The sequence below is a fragment of the Bombus vosnesenskii genome, unplaced genomic scaffold, assembly GCF_011952255.1.
Source record: "Bombus vosnesenskii isolate JDL3184/JDL3185 unplaced genomic scaffold, Bvos_JDL3184-5_v1.1 scf7180000014321, whole genome shotgun sequence".
Lineage (NCBI taxonomy): Eukaryota > Metazoa > Arthropoda > Insecta > Hymenoptera > Apidae > Bombus > Bombus vosnesenskii.
Window position 1 is genome coordinate 18182 of NW_022883432.1, and position 11244 is coordinate 29425.

The 11244-nt window shown below is 35.7% G+C and overlaps 1 protein-coding gene and 1 pseudogene across 1 annotated transcript; one reads left to right on the forward strand and one right to left on the reverse strand.

Moving 5' to 3' along the window:
• The window catches only part of LOC117239838, a 22448-nt pseudogene extending 13509 nt beyond the window's left edge, over positions 1–8939 (reverse strand).
• Positions 5712–7048, forward strand: LOC117239837 (dynein heavy chain 9, axonemal-like). The gene is made up of 3 exons (XM_033505668.1): positions 5712–6005; positions 6067–6326; positions 6636–7048. The coding sequence occupies exons 2-3, from the start codon at positions 6234–6236 to the stop codon at positions 6852–6854; spliced, it is 312 nt and encodes a 103-aa protein (XP_033361559.1). The 5' UTR covers positions 5712–6005; positions 6067–6233; the 3' UTR covers positions 6855–7048.
• Positions 8940–11244: the final 2305 nt, after the last annotated feature.

Here is an 11244-nt window from a genome sequence, read left to right on the forward strand (position 1 = left end):
TCTTTCTCTCTCCTCCTTCCTATCCCTCCTCGTCTCCTCTACTAGCTCTACCAACACCTCTAACCCCCTTTCAATTTTCTCCATCCTCACGTCCCATGCTTCTTTGCCGCCCTCTCTCTGTACTGCCTCCTTCTCTGTCACGCTGTACCTTTCCAGCGTGTTTCTGCGATCTTCCTTCTCTCTCGCCTGGTTCGTTATCCTCGGTCTGCCTCTTGTCGCCATCTGTCTTCTTCCTGGCTAATTAGTTTTGTACTTTCGTCAACCTAACCTCTTCTTTCCTATCTTTATGTTTCACCTTTCTCCTGTCTTATTGCCACTTTTTCTGCTTTTTCTTTTTGTCCCCTCTTCGTGTTTTCACCCTTTTCTTTCTCTTTTTCTTTCCCCTTTGTCTTGCTCCTCCTTTTCCTCTTCACTTTACACTTTTTCACCGCGCTCACTACTCACGTGTTACCTTCGCCTGCGTCCAAACCGGAAGCCGACATAGAAGATATATTAAGCCAAATAGGAGATGCGAAGTTCTTCTCAGCACTTGACCTGTCATCCGGTTTTCATCAAATCCCTATGGACGAAAACTCAAAGAAATACATTGCTCTCTCAACACCTCAAGGACATTTCCAATTTAACAGAATGCCTTTTGGACTCAACAACGCACCAGCAACATTTCAAAGAATGATGGATACGGCATTACGCGGATTAGTTAATAAACATTGCTTTGTATATTTAGACGACATTATTATATTTGGAAGCACTATTCAAAAACATAATGAAAACTTAGCCATAGTATTACAAAGACTAAGAGAATTAGGACTAAAAATCCAACCAGACAAATGTGAATTTCTAAAACCAGAACTCGAATATTTAGGACACATAGTAACTTCAGAAGGGGTAAAACCTAATCCTAAGAAAATAGAAGCAGTCGAAAATTTTAGAATTCCTAAAAACCTTACCAAAGTCAAATCATTCTTAGGACTAGTGGGATACTACCGGAAATTTATACGTAACTTCTCTAAAATAGTCAAACCCCTGACGGACCTAAACAAAAAAGACACTAACTTCCACTGGACGAACAAACAACGGAACAGTTTCGATACACTCAAACGGTATTTGAAGAAGGAGCGCTCAAAACAAACGATAGCTTCACTAATCTGTTAGACAAACTCGAGCGAGCATCAAAGGTAATAGATAATTTACAAGACTATAAGACCACGATCTATAAAATAGGCGACGAGATAAAAACTCTTAATTTCGAACATAGAATAAAAAATATACAGTATTGGGTGCTAACCACGCTCCAGATATTAGGGTACATAGCATCAGGCATGCTAGATATATACGGATTAAACAAGATAGGAGTATTCAAATGTATACCGAATAGTTTATGTATCAATTTATTTTGCTGCAGAAATGAAACCGTAATCAACAGCCATAATGGGACATCCCCACCAGCACCAAGCTCCCCGGTCGCAACATCCGACATCTATATCCCGACCAACCCATACCACCTCGAAGAAGAACAGGAATCAGCTGTGATTTTCAAGCCACGCCGAGTCCGATTCCACGAAAGTCTTCTGAAGAAAACTTGAGGGACCAAGTTCAATCTAAGAAGGGGGGAATGTCACAGATGAAATCCGACTAAACAAAACGATAGGATAGCGAAATTCCAAGCGCCTTAGCATGAGTGACTACCGGGGTAGCATCCGGTCACTCTACCCGTTCTTAGAAATATATGATCGAAGCCTTTTCCCACTCCCACGAATAAAAGAATTTAAATACTCCCCCTAAAATCATCCAAGTCAGTCTTGAACAGTCACGCCTAGAGCTCGGAAGTGTATTGTAAACCAGAAAAAAATAAAGTTCCTTTTTTTCTTAAGTTTCTTTCTATTTTACGTGACAACCACCATGGCATTCAACGTGTTAATATAAACATACATTTTATTATTGTTTTTTACAGTCTACAGCATATTACTTAATTTGTTATATTATTTGTTATTAAATAGGTTTTGGAGTTTGATATTTATTGATTCACACAGATTCAGCTTTTACGTTCTGTATTTCACCACCATGTACAGCCATATAAACACACCAGATACACTCAGATGATTAACACGTGGCGGACGCCAAAACAAAAGAGCGTCGTTAGAAGTCGTACCAACTTTGTATGTAGGAACTGGTAATCACACCAACCTAATATTTTCTTCAACATTATTATAGTAATAGTTGTTTATACTAATGAAAAAATGTACACAGTAAAGTTGTAATATTACATCAATTTTGTTTTAATTTGCCTATACCAGAACACGAGTGGTCTGAATTGACACCGTGCGAATCGCGGTTGCTACGTTCAATAGGAATGTTATGTTACTATGCCAGAGATCACGAATGTACATCCATATACATGTATATGTATATGTATATGAATGTGCATCTCTCAAACGGCGAAATTGGATTTGGAAACAATTTCTCTTTGCTAATTTAAAGATAACCGAATATAGTTCGCAAATATAAAATGGTTTAAGCATAATGTTACTGGGGACACGATTTTAGCTCCGCGTTGTTTTCTCCATTTCCAAATTTATATGCTTTTGCTTAGTTATAGATTTCGAAAGTATTACACTGTCTGTTTTTGTACTGCAGCTGCATTTATTGGGACTCTACTAACGCTTTAATTTCAGCAGCGACGGAAGAGAAAGTTTCTTCAGTTGCCTCTCGCAAAGCGCGTGTTACATATTCCTCCGTAACGTTCTCGTATGCCTCTTTGGCTGTAACATACATAAAGAGAAATGATAATTATTTATCCTGGTTTAAAGTTACAAAGAGATATTCCAATTAATAACCAATATTCAATTAATAAACATGTCTAATCATCCATTTGCACATTAATAACAAAAGCGTCAAAAATAAACAAATACGGCGCTTTATTTTTTCATGCGATAATTATGTAATTAATGATATAGACAGTTTGCTATTTCGTCATACTGAATATTAAAAAAGTTAAACAATACTTTTACAGATAATTACAAACCTTCGTATTTCTAATGGGGATAAAATGTATCGATATCATCATACGTTATAACCCAATTATTCTCTCATAAACTAGTATAAAAGTTCCATCGTAATCTACAGAACGTTTATGTTTCAAAGAAAAATGTAAAGTAAGTGATTATTGTCTGACTGTTTATTAACGCACATTAGAACCATAAATGTGGCGAATCAAATTTTTCAGCAATCAAATAACAGCAAATTATTCTTCCACTTGTGAAATATACCGCTGTGCAATAATAACTAACTATAATTACTACATTCACTTACTATGTAAATTAAGAATTAATATTACATCATGTTTTTTGACATTGAAGAGTAGGTCATACCACAATATTCACGCAAGGAAACAAATTTTCGTTATTACGTGTCTATTTATAAACGAATTTACAGCATTGTTCATCGAGTAGGAATCTTAGGGCAAAATTTCTCATACGCATCAGGACTAGAGACGCGCATCGGTAACGATACCATGGACAGCGATGCTTTCATTTCCCAATAAGTGATTATTCAAGTGTTGCATCTGACGATTGCTTGCTTCAGGAGCAGTCTCGTCGCAAACGCAATGCGCTTCAATTGTGACGGCAGAAGTAACTTTTATTGGACATATATTTATTTAATCAAAATGAATACAAACGTATCTAATTTCGAAAATCGAATGCGTGCCACGATTCGGACGATAGCGAATCGATGGTGATAATCGTTGTCGAACTGTTTGTCAACCGTTATCGTTGTAAGAAAGCGAAAAAAAAAGAAAAGAAAAGAAAGAGGGAAACATCAGAACCGGCTAATCGGCGATGACAATTAATCCTCGGCGAAGGAGTTTGGACATGTAACTATCGTGCCGATAAAGCAATATAAATAAATCATGGCGAACGAGTGGGCCGGTAGAATTAAGAATGTAATCAGTGAAGGGAGAAAACTGGTGATCCGAGATGGTCCTTAAAAAATTTAAGGGTCATTCGACGAGAAAATGTGTACTTAGCGTTGTAATTTTATCAACTAATATACTTATATAATGTACTTTCAATTTTAATAATAAAGACTACAAATGTCATATTATGAAAGAAAGTGTGTAGGGAGATACACATATCGAACAACTTAGGAAGAACAGGTAAATATTCGTTAACCATGTAGTATCGTAAATGTCTCTCTCTCTCTTCCCCGGCATTCATACGATTCTTTGTTTATACCTTAAATTTACAACTTATACTATCCCGAGAAAACTTGAACGCTATATAGGGCGAAACTGTAGAAACGTTATCTACCCTCGGATTTCTATGATTTTTGGATATGTTATAGAAATATTTTGAACAACTTTTACCTATATACTATGCTGTATATAAGGAGTGAACTTGTTTAGTTTTCAATATATTAGCAAGAAACTACCGGCTCAATTATAGTGTATTTCTGCCTATAGATGTTCATCTGTGACAGCGTATGCGTCGGTCTGGTTGCCAGTCGCCGGCCACTTATCTTCTGTGTATTAACAATTATTTAATTATTTAATATTTGAAGCCAATACATTGATGATATTCACTTTTAATTGAGTTATAAGTTACCAGTTATAACAGACTCTTGCAGCCTCGCTTGTGTACGTTGTGCACACAGCCTTTAAACTCGCCCGACCCTCGTTTTCAAAGAGAAGATAAGTGACCGGCAATCGGTAACCAAACTAACGCATATGCTGTCACGGTTGCACAACTGCAGAAGCAGAATTCACTGTAGTGATATTGGTAGTTTTTCGCGAATATCCCGGAAACTAAGCGAATTCACTTCTTATATAGGAAGAGGTTATTTGAAATACCGATTTCTACAACATATTCAAAAACAACGAAATCGAAGAGTAGTTAACGTTTCTGCAGTTCCACCTACCAAATCATATTCTCTTCAACGCTATTCAATTTTTATTCGAAAGATTTCTCCGTAAATTAAGTAATTTTGTAATAGTTTGAAATGATAAAGTTAGATGCTTCATCCTATTTAGCGTAGATTATCATTCATTCAAAGGAATACCTTCTGTTTGTTCATTAATATTGCCTTATTTAGTTTTTATCTAACTGGGAAATGTAAATATTTTCTAATGTAACTTCAATATAAGATCTAATGGAATTTTAAGATCATTTTCCAAAAGAACGGTTCATTTGCGTCCCGTGGTTCTTTACAGAAATTTATTCCTCGTAACGAGCATTAAGCAGTGCAATACAAAAAATTTAGCTCTGAAATTCTATTATACGATATCTTTCTTTAATAAATCTCCACCGATCTGAAGGTGCAGGATCATCCATCAAAGTCATGAGATATAATTCTTGCATACCCTGAACAATCAATAAGCTATAAACCAAACTGCGTTAAATTTAATAATTTTTCTTTAATGCAATATAATTGTAATACCTTCTTACTCTTCTCATTTCCTATACTCTGTTGCTTTCAATGACATATCTTTCGTTTACCAGTTTATAACCTGGATCGAGGACAATTAAAATTAAGAATTATCGATACTTAATGAATTATACAAAAACATGTTACGAAAATCAGCGTAATCACATCGAATATGTATGTAGTATCGTGGACGAAAAGCCTAAGAGATATCGGACGAACCATGAACAATGTCGCGAGAGCCGAGGCGCCGTCGGGTCCATCAATGTGTCATCGGTCTTTTCAAGTGCATAGTTTCGTAGAAAAGACCTACGTGACCCTGGCTACGAGCGCCTGCAGAACACGTGTGCCTAGAAAAGACAATAGAATGCGACAACGGCCAGAGAGTCAGTCGAGGAGCAGAGTGTGAGTCGAGAAACAGAATTTGCGAGTGGCGTTGCCGAGAGAGTGTTGATTGCATTTTGTAAAAGTCGAGTCGTTAGCTAATTATTTAGTTGTGCTGTTTTCTGTACGTTTGGTGTGAATAGTTCAGGTTGAACAACAATCGTCTTTTTCTGTCCGATTAACATCTGTATAATCCATTCCTTGTAAATATATTATATCACGATATTACATGTATTTACAATAACGGCAACGATAAAATTTCAGGACGTCGAAAAGCTGGGAATGTAATTGGGTTTCACTTTTGGAGGAAGAAATTTCCATAATGTGTCACTGGGTCAAAGTCAAGGTCAAGAACCCATAACGGAAGAAGCCATAGAATTTTCAGCGAACGAAAACCACTGAGGAAGTGATTGCCTACATTAGAAAAAAAGATGGAACAATGCTCGAAGAATCCACATGACGATTGTCAATTGTTCATTAGTGCGGAACCCAATCCTGATCCTCCTGAATCAATAATAAATCAGGTAAGAAACAATTATATAATTTGAAAAAGCAAAAGAAAATATGCACTTTTAATTAAGCTAGCATGTGGTAATTATATTCTTTAACCCTCCGCCGGTAATATGGTTTTTCATTAACGCGGTCGGCATTACAGGTGTTTCAGTAACTGGTCTAGTTTCCTACTATCTTTTTGCTTTAAAAAAATCTAAGAAAATTTTGAGGTACCTATTATAGTCCCTAATTTACTATATAAGTGATATTTTAGTCCATAAGTAAATAATATCGATAAGAAACACCAATTACTCAATGTAAGGTTCGTTAAATTTACACAGGGTATACTAGAATCGGTCATAAAGATCACGAACGAACCACCATCTGGAATTCAAGCAAATATCCGCAAAGCGTTGGATAACTTTGCCCAGGAAACTTTGGAGTCCTGCAGCGAAGAAACCGAATTTAAATTCGCACTTTGTTATTATCACGCTGCACTTGCAAAACGTAGAAAATTTGGGCCGCGAGAATGGAATAGGGTAAGTGACTTTAAATCTTAATGGATCATAACGTTAAATTAGAAATTATGGATCGAAGATTTGTAAATATCGAAACAATGAAAGATGGCAAAAACAATGTTTACGATATCTTGTGTAATGTAATAACTTAAAATTAATACTCTTTAACAGATTTTGTATTGATCATAAGACATATTTGGAATATATTTTTCAACTGTGACATAATTTAAAACGTACTATAACTGTCTTCCTTGTAACCAAAAATTAAATTAGGAAAAGCTATTAATAAGATAAAGCATTAGTTTTTACTAGTGATGATATTAGCAAAGTTCGTAAATTATATTCTTTAATAATTGTTTTTTAGTCAATATTTATTTTAATAATAAATTATTAAATAATTTAGAACGTAACTAAGCACAAATAGCAATTAAGCAAATTTCTCTGTTATTATGTTGTTAATCGTTATTAAAAAATCACACTTACATATATATGTCGGGTTCACATTATGATTAGGGTTAGGGGCGTGAAACGAATCTTCGTTTGGATTACACATTGTTGTTATGCAATAGAGAAGATATTGACTAGTGCAAATATGATTATTACAGAATTTGACAATCGTGGTAATTAGATACTCGAGATGCTAATGACAAAGATCCTAGGTTCAATAACGAATCCGCGGTCAACGGGATAACAATGGGGTCTACAATGGGGTGGGAATAACAATATATGGGGTGTGTCTAAGGACACGAGATCGTCGGATTCGTCAAGAAAAGCCTTCGTTCGGAAAGTGAGGGAAATTGACGTTGCTGTTAATTGGTCAATTTCCATGTTGGTGGTTAGAGAACGATGCACTTCCGTAGAATAACACATTCTGTAGAATAATTTTCTGTGTAGTGAAATGTGGTTTATTCTCATTCAAAATAGGTTTAAACAAATTTATATATTTATAACAAGCTTATAAGTTATATACTTGTCGGGTTAACATTAGAATTTAAGGCGCGTAACGATTCTTCGTTTGAGTTAGCCATCGTTTTACGAGACAGAGATTATATTTACGCGAATATACAAGATTTTACAAAATATTATGAATATTGAGTTTAATGAATGATAAGATTAACAAACGATAAGTTTAACTAATAATTAGATTAGAGAATAATAAGTTTAGCGAATAATAAGAGTAACGAATAATATGTCTTACGAATAATAAATTTAACGAATAATGAGATTAACGATTAATAGGTTTTACGAATAATGAATTTAATTAACACTATTAACAATGTTCCTAGGTTCAAACGATTCCACGGTCAACGGGATAACTCTTTACTATGCATAGAATAATTTTAAACACAAAAAAATTCGATTACTGAGACACTCGGTAAACTACTTGATGTATCACTTTCCAAGGCGATCGCACGAATGAATATCTGATGAAAATCTTTTTCGCTGTACGACTGCATTTGTTTGTTATATGCTCGCTGGAGGCATCGAGAAGGTTCCAATCGCCGTTGCTAGGCAGTTTCTGCCAAAAGTTTGTTGTATACTCTTTGGAAGCATCGAGAAAAATCCAAACGCCGTTGCTAGGCAGTTTCTGTCTGGAGTTTGATTCCTAATACAACGTGTGTCCCATTATATCGACATTTCCAAAGTACAATTCTATGTGATTTCTAGGGAGAACAATACAACCGATCCACACCTTGGTCAGGCAAAACGTTTATCCCGTGACCGTGGCTACGTTCGGCGACCAGTTGTCACCTCGAACCCACTTTCGCTATCACACATATCGAACAATTACAAATGACAACAATTGCTTAATTACAGCTATGATAAAATCTAGGCTAAAGCATTAGAAGACTTTCCCAAAATTGCAAAGGGAACGCTCCGGTTTTCCTTTCATCTCCGACATACTAAATTTACACATATATATATAAAGTTCAATTCTAGGATAATGGAGGGATCGATTCTGAAAATCGAGTTTTTTGTGAAAATACTTAAATGAAATACAGGAGTAAACAACAATTAATAATTAACAACAATTAATAACAGTAATAATTAAATAAACAACAACCAATTAATATGAGTAAACAATAAATAGCAAGTTCTGTGCAATGTCTACCTGAAAATCGAGATTCTGGATTGTTAGTAACAAAACATAGACATATCGTCAATTTACTTCGTCGATACTTTTTTGCATTTGTCGGACGAGAACGTTTCCTCGTTATTCTTCAAGATACTACTGCTTTTCAAGCTTAGTATATTGCGTTTTGCCCGAATATCTTTATTCTTCGTTTTTACTATCATCTAGTGCATACGCAATTAACACTTTTAATGCCAAACGATGGTATATTGTTGCAAGGAACATTCGCGAAAAGTGCCAACGACGATATATGATTGCGATATATATATATATATATGTCGGGTTATCATTAGGATTTGAATCACGTAATGTTTCTTCATTTGAATTAGCCATTGTTTTACAAAACAGAGAATATATTTACACGAATAAACAAGGTTTTACAAAATATTATGAATAATGAATTTTGTTAATGACATGATTGATTAACAAATGATAAATTAAATTAGTAATTAGATTAAAGAATAATAAGTTTTATCGAACAATAAAAGGAACGAATAATATATCTTACGAATTACTAATTTAACGAATAATGAAAATTAACGATTGATAAATTTACAAATATTGAATTTAATTTACGCTTTAAACAATGATCCGGGGTTCAAACGAATCCACGGTCAATGGGAAAACTTTAAACAATTTTATAACACAAAAATACGTTTGCTGAATCACTCGGTAAATTACTCGATGTATCACTTTCCAAGGCAATCACACGAATGAATATCTGATTAAAATCTTTTTCGTTATACGACTGCATTTGTTTGTTATATTCTCGCTGGAAACATCGAGAAGGTTCCAATCGTTGTTGTTAGGCAATATCTGTCAAAAGTTTGTTGTATACTCTTTGGAAACATCGAGAAAGATCCAAACGCCGATACTAGGCAATTTCTGTCTTCATCAAGCAAACGTTTATCCCGTGACCGTGGCTACGTTCAGCGACCAGTTGTCACCTCGAACCCACTTTCGCTTTTCACAAATGTCAAACAATTACAGATGACAATTACTTAATTACAGTTATGATAAAATCTAGGCTAAAGCATTAAAAGGCTTCCTCAAAATTGCATAGGGAAGGCTCCGGTTTTCATTTCATCTTCGACACGGCCATACTGACTATCACACGTCCTCGTGTGCAGCTAAAATACAGAGTTTTTAACATTAGACTCGGTGTAACTGATATTATTTACCATTCGATTAGATGTTCCAAATAAGTCAAGGGTCCAATTCAGCAACAAAGCTCTGTTCGAAAATTTGACAAGCAAGGAAATGAAAAAGAACTCAAATTAGTGTTATAGTTTGTATTCAAAGTGCCAGTTGCACTCCGTAAGTCACCAGTCAGACCGCAATGACACAACAGATCATTTTCGACTCCACACAAAGATCTCGGTTTGTTGAATCACATAACCACGTTGGATGCATAACAAAAAGCACAAGACACCAGTGAGGATATTATAGAAAGCGCAGGGCATCAGCGAGGATATTATAATAAGCGCAGGGCACCAATGAGGATATTATAGAAAGCGCAGGGCACCAGTGAGGATATTATAGAAAGCGCAGGGCACCAGTGAGGATATTATAAAAATACAAGCACTACACTGGGAGTATTATAAAAGGCGCATACACTACACTGGGAGAATTATAAAAGGCGCATACACTACACTGGGAGTATTATAAAAGGCGCATACACTACACTGGGTATATTACTATGACCACAATGCGGCGTTAATGATTCCCAGAGATCAATGTGCTCGCATTGTTATTATCACTGTCGCTGTCATCACCGCAGACATCCAACTCAGCAGGAATACAACCATCTGGCATCTTTCTCAACTTGTCGTGTCTATCCTTATATGACCGTTTGCCATCTAGAGTTTTTAAAGTATATCTATCCCCCTCTAAAACTTCCGTTATCACGAATGGACCCTTGAATTTCGGATCTAGCTTTGTTTGGTTTCTCTCCTCGTCCTTACGTAACACAAAGTCACCGAGATTAAACCTAACTATCTTCGCTTTCGTTTTGTCAAACCTGTCTTTATCATAACTGGCGCAAGTCTCTATGTTCCGTATCGCTTGTTGCCTTACATTGAAGATGTCTACTTCCTTTTCCTCAATATTATCAGGCAACAATAAACCGTAGGGCCTAACTGCCTTCCCAATTAATAATTCCACAGGACTTGATTTGGTTACACGATTGGTAGTGCAATTCAAAGCCAGTTGTATCTCGCCAATCGCGTCTTGCCAAGATCGCCCGGTCGTTTCCACCGTCGTTAACATATTTTTCAGCGTACTCATAACACGCTCTAC